This window comes from Bombyx mandarina, chromosome 23 (assembly GCF_030267445.1).
Source record: "Bombyx mandarina strain Sakado chromosome 23, ASM3026744v2".
Lineage (NCBI taxonomy): Eukaryota > Metazoa > Arthropoda > Insecta > Lepidoptera > Bombycidae > Bombyx > Bombyx mandarina.
In genome coordinates, this window is record NC_143229.1 from 12,684,864 (window position 1) to 12,697,018 (window position 12,155).

At 37.6% G+C, this 12,155-nt stretch overlaps 1 protein-coding gene across 4 annotated transcripts in view; it reads left to right on the plus strand.

The window, feature by feature from the left end:
- rols (zinc-RING finger and ankyrin repeat domain-containing protein rolling pebbles) overlaps positions 1-12,044 on the plus strand; it is a 300,626-nt gene extending 288,582 nt beyond the window's left edge. For all 4 annotated transcript variants that reach the window (XM_089737529.1, XM_089737530.1, XM_089737532.1 and 1 more), the window contains 12 exons: positions 987-1,162; positions 1,773-1,917; positions 3,008-3,139; positions 3,303-3,434; positions 4,100-4,305; positions 4,631-6,077; positions 6,818-7,065; positions 7,742-8,027; positions 8,257-8,367; positions 8,757-8,994; positions 9,923-10,157; positions 10,504-12,044. In XM_089737529.1, coding sequence (XP_089593655.1) covers positions 987-1,162; positions 1,773-1,917; positions 3,008-3,139; positions 3,303-3,434; positions 4,100-4,305; positions 4,631-6,077; positions 6,818-7,065; positions 7,742-8,027; positions 8,257-8,367; positions 8,757-8,994; positions 9,923-10,157; positions 10,504-10,797 — 3,650 coding nt within the window. In that variant the 3' untranslated portion in view covers positions 10,798-12,044. The remainder of the gene's footprint in view (positions 1-986; positions 1,163-1,772; positions 1,918-3,007; positions 3,140-3,302; positions 3,435-4,099; positions 4,306-4,630; positions 6,078-6,817; positions 7,066-7,741; positions 8,028-8,256; positions 8,368-8,756; positions 8,995-9,922; positions 10,158-10,503) is intronic.
- Positions 12,045-12,155: the final 111 nt, after the last annotated feature.

Below are 12,155 nucleotides of genomic sequence, written 5' to 3' on the forward strand. Positions count from 1 at the left end.
TTCGGTTTGAAGGGTGGGGTAGCCGTTGTAACTATACTGAGACCATAGAACTCATATCTCAAGGTGGGTGGCGCATTTACGTTGTAGATGTTTATGGGCTCTAGTGGCTACTTAACACCAGGTGGGCTGTGAGCTCGTCCACCCATCAAATCAATAAAAAAAAATATAAATTCACACTTCAAATTTTAATTGAATCACTAGCTAGTCAAGTACGAAAATGCTTCAAAGTGACTATCGTGAGATATGTCACTGAAAACACATGTAATAATTGTATTAGACAAGAAATTTTCACTTAAGCGCCAACGACTTAAAATTTTGAACAGTGTTTGAACCTGTTTCAACGCGTACTCCCAGGACACAAACAAACAAGCAAAGTCACAGAAGAATTAAAGAAACAACAAAAATAAATCGACAAATAAAATTTATATTGCAATGTTTATGTTTACGTAATTCTACAGAGACACAATCGACCGGCAAATTATTATTGAACATAAACTCATAGTGATTTTAATGTTACGACATTCCGTAGAAAACTGCGGTTTATTTCCATCTTCAGACTAGAAAGTCTGAGTTTCAAAACCGCAACTGCTTACTGGCGTGAGGACTCTCACAAAACTCTAACAATACGGGCTGGTACTGAAGTCCTAAGTATTAGGTATTTTCAATCGACGATGACGAAACTATCATTCAAATCTTCAGTCAGTTTATTTTTTAAATACGTATTTTCTTTTAAATATTACTTTATGCATGTTCGTTGTTTTTATGTCTGTGCTATTTTTATTACAAGCTAAGTTCCCGCACCAAGAATAAACTGATTAAACGACAATAGTATGGTTTGTGCTATCGCGCGTTTGATTTTGTATATAATTATTTTGTTTGTTGATCTAATTAAAACTTGATAGTGTTTGTTGTTTTTTTTTTTGCTTTTCGTTGTTCTGTTCGATTTCGGACTGAAATTTGACATTTGAACTGATTTTTTTTTTCAGATGACGAAGGTGGCCATGTCAAACAGCCAGGGTATGAGTCTAGAAGGCAGAACGACTTATACATGCGACTCGGCTTGCTTCTCGGCGAACGTAGAGGAAGGAATAAGGCCCGAGACAGTTGCACGTCTCTAGCGTCTCTTGATGCTCATACGATTGCCTCGCATAATACTAGCCCCGTGAGTACACATTTGAAGCTTAAACGCAGTCTAACTTATAACGGTTAAAAGTCGCAATAAAATAGACAATAAGTCCTGCGTAGACGAATAAGTATGCCCTTTGTATTTGGATTTGGATCTGGAGTTGGTACCCAAGTCGATACTTACTACGTGAATGCCACCACGCACTTTAATAAATGAACCTAAAATCTCAATGTTATTGTGATAATAGCTGTCTCATCCCTATTTGTTCCTAAAAATTGCCTAAAATGTATTTAGGACATTTGTCCCAAGTAACTAACCAGTAGGCGTCCAATAGAACTAGTGCAGATAAAGAAGAACGATATAGAGCTATTAACAATATTATAACAAACAGGCACCAAGTTTTGTAATGACTTAATATAAGCACACGATTGATTTCAAGGATGAGGGATTAGCATCGCGTAATAAAAATCCTGATACTACAAAATTGAGACTTATAACTCATATATTAAGGTGGGTGTTGGCAATCACTTCATTGGTGTCTATGGGCTCCGATAACTACTTAACACAAGGTATGTACCTTGTTCACCCGTCTAAACAATAAAAAAAACTTTCCCCACTAAAGAAGAAATCTTTTATTCCACTTTAGGTGTCGACCTTGACTGGTTCATCGGAAGTGGATGCTGCGACGCCCTTAGGTCGAGATTCCCTTGGATCCTTGGCGTCTATGAGTTTATCTGCAGCCAGCAACTGCTCTTCGTCCAGCCCTGGAAGTCGACGACATTCCGTCAATGGTAATTTATTTCGCCAATAATCGGTGTTTACATATCGGGGGGTAAAAGGCTTTAAAAGGCTTTGGTTTAAGCGACATTTTTGCAACTTTACAGGAGGGCCATTTAAAGCTTAATATTTGGAAAAAATATCATAACAAAAAAACTTCTTCAGTTATTTGAATAGGGTAAACTTAATTGAAATCTATATATTAATACGTGAAGCAAAAACTTTGTACCCCTTTTTACAAAAATTGCGCTGACGGAGGAGTATAAAATTTCCCACACTTATAGTTCAATTAAAAACATCGTATTTTTGATACTAATACCAAATAAAACGCACCTTTAATTACAAAGATATATTTTGCTTAAACCAAATAACCTTTCACCCCTCGATATGTTTTAGTTGTTTGGCGTAATTTTTTTATTGTCATCATCCTATTTAGAATTAGCGATAGTTACGCTTGGGACCTCAAAGAATCATTTAGATATAGGTAAATAAAGTAATGTAGGAGTTTACACACGACACATTCAATGAGTCGTGTCCGAGTTTGGGGAAGCCTATCTGTATCTTCTTCTTCTCGCTTCGGTTTCCTCAATACTGAGGGTCGTGATCACCTCATCGCATTCTGGATCATTCTACGCCATTTGCTCCTATCTGCCGCCGAGTATAGAGCATCATGAACTGTGTTATCAAAGGTAGTGCGGATCAGTTTTAACGTTCTCGATAGCGTAAAAGTTAGCTCATATTTGTATGGAATGGGATCGTTTACCATCCTTTGCCGTTAGGGGCGCTGTTCCAACTGCTTACAAAATTGGGTTAACTTTCACGCTATCGAGTACGTTAACAAACTCGCACTGAGCAGACTCAGTCCAACGTGTATCCTATGTGTATCAGTGGTGGATAATCTGAATATTTAATCAAATAAGCTTTAATATGTATAAGGAGACCGCTAATTAACGTAAAACGTTAAAGAATTATATTGTGTACTTCTCTTAACATAGCTAAAACAATATTAAACTAAATTTTTATGAGTATATAAGATGAAGTATTAAGTAAAGCATAAAACCAAACAATATAGTTTCCTATTTCAATTAATTTAATTATCTTTAGCATTACAAAGTGGAAGATCCGAGGAATTGACCCGCATGTCGAGTGGATTCTTCAAGGGCCGGAAGACGGCAGCTAGAAGATCTGCCAGGGTCAGCAGTAAACAGTCCTCTACTTCTTCTGAACTTAAAAAAGGTAAGCCATTTTTGTTTGTTTAGTAAATCACACTCTACTCTAAGTATAGCCCGAGGAGAATTATATCAAGCCGGTAGAAAGCCTCAGATCCTATCTAAGATCAAAAAGTTCTGACATTAGCAAAAAAGCGTTATAATGGAACAATTACAATTTTAATTCACAGTACATCCCACACCGCAACTGACATTGCGGCCTCTATTCTTCGAAGTACCTTCATCAGACAGCCACGCCTATTATGCTGGACGACAGTGGCTTATAAGGGACATGGAGAAAGCTCTCGAATCAAGCTCATCGGGTATGTTAATTTATTTTTTTAGCTATAACTAGGGATACAATTTTATTTTGTGTATTTTAAGCAGCTATTACATATCATAGAAGCCGTAAATTGAATGCCATCATATCTTAATCGTAGCTGTTTTATCTTTGACAGCCGAATGCATCATCGGCTTGCCTCAAAAATAGTAGGACTGTGGTACAGAACCTGGTGGTAGGACCTCTTGTGAGTCCACACGGCTAGGTACCACCGCCTTGCCTATTTCTGCCGTAAAACAGTAAGCGTTTCGGAGTAAGCGTTTCGGTTTGAAGGGTGGGGCAGCCGATGTAACTATATTGAGACCTTATAACTTATATCTCAAGGCGGGTGGCGCATTTACGTTGTAGATGTCTATTGGTTGCAGTAACCCCTTAACATCAGGTGAGCTGCGAGCTCGTCCACCCATCTAAGCAATAAAATATATATAAAAAACCTATGCGTCTCAACAACACGCTGTTTTAGTTAGATATAGAAGGGTTTTTGTTAAATAAGCTGGAAGTATGATTACTCATTAATCAGCTTACCTTACCTTTATATTAATTAGTACGCGTTTTTGTAATTCATATATTTATGAAGGTGCCAATAAGTGTTCTGTGTCTAATTTAGAATCCAAAGTAAGTTTAATAGCGGAGATTTTTGCTTTTCAGGAATTCTAGTATCAGGATGTCCAGGAACCGGAAAAACAGCGTTAATACTCCAGTTAGTAGAGTATTCATGTTTTGGGAGGAAGAGAAACTACGAATACGAAGAGCTAAGAGAGCAGTCGGATATCAGAGAGATGCTACCGGAAGAGATGACAGCTGGCATGTTCACCCACTTGGCTTCACATGTTGTCGCTTATCATTTTTGCCAAGTGAGTATTAATTAAACTCGCCAAAATGTTATTCATAATTGATACATCTTTTTCACTAATCTAGTTCGAAATTTCATTCGCATTTGAAAGATTCGGGGTTTTTTAAATAATGTAGGCAAAGTTGGATCGATCCGACGGTAGATTCTGCGAAGCACGGCTCTTGCTAGGGTTCGTGTTAGCAACAACGTCAGGGTTGAGCCCAGTGAGCTCACCTACTAGCCCGGCGACGCTGACATGGTCTCTCTAGACCAGTCTAGGTAGAAAAAAAAAGCTAAGTTTGTAAAATATGTCGTAATTCTAAAGAAAATTGTTTCTTCCCTTGCAGGCTGATAACAACAGTACTTGTCTAGTTGGTGAATTCGTCCACTCACTCGCCGCACAACTCTGCCAAGCTCCAAGATTACAATCCTACAGAGAATATCTTCTAAGCGAACCTCATCTTTTAGCGTGTTTGTCTTTAAAGGAATGCATCTCCGACCCAGACCTAGCCTTCATGAGAGGAATTATTGAACCTCTGGTCATTTTAAGAAGAAATGGAAGTATTGACACGTCTAATAGCATCATCCTCGTAGATGGGCTGTGTGAAGCAGAATATCACAGGCCCGATCATGGCCACACAATCGCGTCTTTCTTAGCAAGACATGTTGCCGAAATGCCAACGTGGCTAAAAGTCGTTGCAACTGTTCGAACCCAATTCCTTGAACTAACTAAACAACTCCCGTATTCAAGACTAAGCCTTGACGAATCGGACAATGTAAATAAAGATTTACTAGAATACTTCAATGCAAGAGTGCAAGCTGCCCCAATCATAGAGACAAATATAAAATCGTCTACAGGAAAATCTGAAGGTGTTCATAACTCAGCACTAAAATTCGCTCAATACATATTACATTTGAGCCAAGGCTCGTTTTTGTTCCTAAAATTAATATTAGATTTGGTAGAACGTAGTCATATTGTTGTGAAATCAACGAACTACAAAGTAGTTCCGATATCACTGGCGCAAATATTTTTACTCCAGTTCAATTTGAGATTCCCGACCGTTCAGTCATTTGAGAAAGTGACGCATATTTTAAGTGTTTGCTTGGCGGCTTTGTATCCGCTCACTTTAGTCGAGATATATTATTCCGTGAATTCCTTACTGGTAGATACATTTTTGCCTTGGGATGAGTTCCGTCACAGATTTGACAGTCTCGAAGACTTCTTGGTGAAAAGAATCGACAACACATACATGTTTTTCCATCCATCATTCAGGGAATGGCTTATTAGAAGGGATGATGCCGAAAGCCCTAAGTTCCTGTGTGATCTCAGAGCCGGACACTGTGGAATTGCTTTTAGACTATCAAGGGTTCAAGCGCCATTAGATTCTGAGAAGACAATGGAACTCGGTCATCACATATTAAAGGCTCACATGTACAGAAATCTGGGACCAGCGCAATTAGGTTTGTGCCCAAGAGACTTACAGGCAATGATGGTAGCAACAAGTTCCGCAAATGTTGGAGAATCTATAGCTAATTTGAGGAACATCTATACCCCTAATGTAAAAGTATCGAGACTGATGCTCCTTGCTGGTGGCTCGCCAAATCAAATTACGGAATGCCTCGGAAACGCTCCTCTACTGTGTATGTATGCATACCAGGGGATATTATCCATGGTTGCATTACTACTAGAATTTGGAGCAGATTTGGAAATGACAAATTCTCAAGGATGTTCGTCGCTATCATTAGCGTGTCAAAGAGGTCATACTGATGTAGCAAGAAGATTAATAGCTGCAGGTAACGTTGTGAATCAATGAATCTTTTAAAAAAAAAAAATTGCTTAGATGAGTGGAAGAGCTCACGACCCACCTGGTGTTGAGTGGTTACCGAAGCCCATAGACATGTACAACGTAAATACCACCACCCACCTTGAAATATGAGTTCTAAGATCTCAGTATAGTTACAACGGCTGCATTACCCTTGAAACCGAAACGCATTATTGCTTCACGGCCGAAATAGGCAATGTGATGATACCTACCCGTGCGGACTCACAAGAGGTCCTACCACCATTAATTACGCAAATTATAATTTTGCGGGTTTTATTTTTATTACACGACTAGCTGACCCGGCAGACTTCGTAGTGGCTCAATCGATAAATAAAAGACCTAAACTTTTATATAAAATAAACTTAAAAAAACAAAAGGAATCAGTCTGACGGGGGGACACATCAAAGGAAAAACAAAATTGTTTGTTTTTATATAATACCGAGCATTTTCATATTTTTTCAACCTTTTAAACCTTCTCTGGACTTTCACGAATAATGCAAGATCAAAATTAACCAAATCGGTCCAGCCGTTCTCGAGTTTTACGAATGAGACTGACGAATAACAATTCGTTTTTATATATAAGTATATAGATAGATAAATGTTATTCCTTCACCGTGGAAGTCAATCGTGAAAATTTCTTAAGTCACACATATTATATAATTTTAATTCTTAAACAAACATAATGTTACTAATATATTGTTCTCTCTTTAGGTGCATCCCTGAGTCACACTGACACAGCCGAGCAAACTCCTTTGGTGCACGCAGCAAAGAATGGCCACAGAGATACAGTGATATACCTTCTTGGCTGTCAAACTGGGAGGGGCGACAGAAACTCCATTGACATAGACGGTGGTAACATAGAACAACTAGTGCCCGGGTCAAGACACGCCCTCATTGGTGCAGCTCAGAACGGACATTTGGATATTGTTGAATATTTATTGGATACAGCCGAATTAATTGTGAGTTAATTTACTTCTTTTTTATTCTTTATTAGAGCCTATTAGAACCTATTAGGTTAAGTCGGTTTTGTTAATTTAGTTTTCATTTAAGAAATTATTTAAAGTTAATTTTTGTTTGGAGAGGTTAATTAGGTGTACGTGAAATAAATTATTTATTACTATTAAATTCTTTGTAGCTAACACTAAATTTAGGGGGAAGTAATAGCTAAGTATCACATTGTCATGATACTTGTTGAAATATACATTTTTCGTATCCTTTATACCTTACTGTTGTAACTGTCTACTGGTGGTAGGACCTCTTGTGAGTCCGCACGGGTAGGTACCACCACTCGGCCTATATCTGACGTGAAGCAGTAATGCGTTTCGGTTTGAAGGGTGGGGCAGCCGTTGTAACTATGCTGAGACCTTAGAATTTATACCTCAAGGTGTGTGGCGCATTTACGTTGTAGATGTCTATGGGCTCCAGTAACCACTTAACACCAGGTGGGCTGTGAGCTCGTCCACACATCTAAGCAATAAATAAATAAAAAAACTACAGTTGTGATATTTCATGTGCTAGTAACCGAGATAAAAATACGTGTAGCATAAAAAATCAATCATCCCTTTCTCTTCTAAGAAATAAATAACAAATTAAACGTATGTATCGAAATAAATCAATTTTAATGTCCTCTTTTAGCCCGACGGCATTTGCCCGGTGACAGGAGAAACTGCCCTTACTGCAGCTTGCTCAGCAGGAAATGCTGCGATAGCTGATGCACTGCTCATCAGAGGCGCTACGCCATATTCCTTAAACGCCCGTCAGCTGTCACCGTTGGCGTTAGCAGCAAAAAACGGCAGGACCGCTTTGGTTCTAAGGCTTCTGGACTCCGGCGCTGACGTCATGGGATCCGGTGGAAAGTGTCCGTTGATCTTGGCAGCAGCTGAAGGTCATGCTGACGTCGTGGAGATGCTTTTACAGCAAGGTCAGCTAAATTATTATCGCAAGATTAACTAGAAACTATCGCGATTCTACCTTCTAGGAAATGAGAAAAATATTTACAGTAACAAATTTTATAAGTTCTATAAAAGACATTATGTATAATTTTATTTTATTATCATACATGTAGATCTAAAAGGAATATTACTTGAAAGTTTTCTTCTAAAAACTTATCGGTTTTGCTTTTAATACATTTAATCTTATTGGGATTACAGGTGCTGATCCAGATGCGATAGATGCTGACGGTGTATCACCATTAGGCTGGGCGTGTCTTCGGTCAAGAATACCCACCGTGGTCGTACTGTTGGATCGAGGGGCAACTATTGGTAATGATAATCTTTAGTACCACATGTAACGCCGTGAGTGAATAAAGTCAAGCTCGTCATAGGACCTTCAGTGAGTCCGCGCGTTTAGGTTATATCATCCCGCTTACTCTGGTCTTTTTTTTTAATGAAAACCTCATGACTGAAGTTGGAATTCACTATGCCATATTAATAGTCTCCAGTTACTACTAAGTACGTTACAATAAAAATGAAATCATTTTCGTTACCATGTAACGTTATTTATTATTCTATGCAATTTTATACAATGCTTTTAACTGATTCATAAAATAAACTAAGAAATAAAACACAAAAATATACAAAGAAATATAATCTTCACTATTTTGACACAAATCGCCGTTTTCTTCAATATCCATTACTGCTTACTTCACCAGATCAACCAGATGGCAACGGAAGAACTCCACTGGGTCTCGCCTGTGGAGGGTCAGCTGAACTGGTGGAAATACTCCTGGAACGAGGAGCTTCGTTGGAAAGAGTTGACCACAGCGGTCTGCGGCCTTTGGACCGGGCTATAGGACAAAGGAATTTACAAGTAGTCAACTGCTTCCTGCGGAAGGGAGCAAAGTTAGGACCGACAACGTGGGTGATGGCGTCTGGGAAACCGGAGTTTATGTAAGTATTTTTATTCCGGCCGATGGTATCCTTCTTCATACCCACAGACACTGAGTTTCTCGCCGGATCTTCTCAGTGGGTCGCGTTTCTGATCCGGTGGTAGATTCTGCGAAGCACTGCTCTTGCTAGGGTCAGTGTTAGCATCAGTCCGGTTTGAGCCCTGTGAGCTCACCTACTAGTTAAGGTTACGCTGAAATAGCTGCTCAAGGCTATAAGCTTAGGAAAAAAAAATCCTTCTTCTTTTTCGTTCCCTCATTACTGAGGATCTCGACCACACGTATGCAAGTACTACCATTAATATTGGTCCACTGCGAGGTGGACAGCCTTTGGGATGCTGCCACCAACTACTCTTCGTACAGTGTCTGACTATCTTGTCGTGCCTTTGACCACTTGACCAAGAATGAGAAGCTTTTCCAGACTATGCCTTGGTATACTCAGTCTTAAAGTTTTACCGGCGCCATCTTAATATTTAGGATAATCAATATCCATCTTACTCGTATGATTCTGTACTGTTTTGTTATTAGTAAGAACTCCGCACGGTTTAAAATCACCGCCCTTCCTATTTCCTACCCTCTTTATAATCCGACCTGATTCCTCAATATAAAAGTATCGAAAATTGTCTAACAGCAGGTCATCTCGCTATCTTCTTTAAAAATATTATCAGGTACTAAAATACGCTTTAGTACTTAGTTTTATTGCATAGATGGTTAAAAATAGTTCACGATAAACCTGCTTTAAAGTGATTACCGGAGCCAATATACGATCACAAAGTGAATGACCGTCGCCCACATAAGGTCAAAATCTCAATTATATTGCTTAAAGGCATTACCTACCTTCAAAATGGGCACGTATGGATACTTTGCTGCAGAAATCCACCACCCTACCACCAGCAAAACTGACTTTTTCACCTTCTCTCTTTCACCCAAAGGCTAATTCTACTAAACAAACTACTGGAAGACGGCAATATGCTGTACCGTAAGAACCGGCCGTCCGAAGCGGCCCACCGTTACCAGTACGCCTTGAAGAAAGTCAACCCGCTGATCAGCGATGAAGGATTGACTACGGCCACCACGCAACCAGTTCCGCAGGAGCACGTGTCAGCTTTTGTGCAGCTGAAGACTAATTTGCTACTCAACTTGTCGAGGTGCAAGAGGAAATTGAATGTAAGCCTAATTGACAATTTATATATTATTATTTTTCTGACACGTGTCTTGATAGTCAGCAGATGTGCTGAGAGCTTGTATTCTTCTTCTTCTTCTTAGCATTTTCCCGGTCGAATTTTATGTTTCCCCAAAAAATAATTGCACTGGATTTTCAAGCTCTTTAGCTCTCTGCAGCTCTCCATTCTTAATATCGAATTTTACCTCTGATATCAAATCTACAAACTAACTCTACTATATCATAAGAACACCAAATTGTGTTTTGAGTATTCGTAGACCGGCACGGAGTCGATCGTGATCCAAAAAAGCTATACCTTGATGATGTCATCATAAGCGCTTTGCGTTTCAGGAACCATCTGAAGCACTAGATTTGGCAGCTCGAGCATCGGTCTTGCGACCCAACGCATTCGAATGCGCATACGCTATGGCACGAGCTATATTAGCGTTAAACAAACCCTCTGAAGCATTACCGCATGCTAGGAGAGCGTTGCTGCTAGCTCCACCTACCGATTTATCTGCCGTAAGAACTTTGAAAGCACTGCAACAAGAAATATTAACTAGGATCAACGCAGGAACCCATAGTCTCAACGGGGATACCAGATCATTGAGGAATTTTGATACTATTAGTCTGAATATGCCTTGAAAAAAAAATCTACTATTATATAAAAGGATCGCTTTATTCAATATGTATATCAAATATGTATATTATTTTTGTCTATCAGTATTGAAGGATTTCAGAATTTTCCTTTGAAGATATTTAGTTTCGTGTTTATTTCGTTTTGAATGGACAATTTATAGATATTTTTTTTAAACTAACGTAAAATTAATAGCACGATTTTAATGTTATAAATAATTAATAAAAAAGTAGTAAAATTGAATAACCTTTATTTTTAAATTAAAATTGCGCATACGACCTTCGTGCTTAGTAAAAAGATAAATATTTTTAATTTCAAGACTGTGTGCTTCATGAGTTCTGTCCTGTGTGACGCTCGTCCATCATTAACGATATTAAAAATGAAATTTCTAAGTGATTTCATTGTTGCGTAACAAAAAAAATTTACAAAAAATAATCTGTTAATATAAAATATTGTTGATAACATGATATGTAAATATTATGTGACAATGTACAGTGTCTTTTTTATATGTATTTTATCCACAGATTAAGAATCTATAGATTCAATTCTCGAATAAAAATATACTTTTTTGTATAGATACTTACTTGCCAATTTAATAATTATTTTTCAAAGCCCAAAAGTTTTATTTACTTTTTCTACGCGTAATTTTAATTTTTAATATGGCAACTATTTTTTTCAGCGGCCATGTTTTTTTTTTGTTTTTCGTTTTTAAGTTTGAGTTAAACTCATAGGCCCTTTGAGTACGTACTTGCTTTTATATTTATTTATTGTTTATTAAATCTGACAATGTAAAGCTATTGTGGTCTGTTTGTTTGCTTGTATTGAAATTATATTATGACTACATATCTTAGAGTGATGTATGAATAGTTAGGTATATAATATTTATTTTGAATTGGTTTTATTGTAACATAACGATGTTTTAAGTATAAAATCTGTTCTATTGGCTTTTCTAAGTAATTGTACTTCATTCTAAATTGAAAGTAACACAAATATTTATTTACTCTCTCGTTTATTCGACAACCAAGCACATTTCTCGGATTTTATTTTCTTACTGGGATAAGAAATAAAATAGAGTAATACTGTGTACTGGTTGAAATTTAATATTTAAGACTGAACGAAAAAAGTTTATTAAATTGTGACATTTGTGAAATGCATTTTAAAGAATTACGATAATTTCGTATTTTTAAGTATGATAAATTTACTATGGGTGTTATGTATCGTAGTAATTATTATATTACATTTTTTTTCATATGCTTAGTTGTTTTTTTATTGTACGTCGTACCAAATCTGCCTTTGGCGCCATGTAACTCCAAAAATACTATCTTTTGAAGAAATTATTTTGCATATAAATAAATATTCTATATTT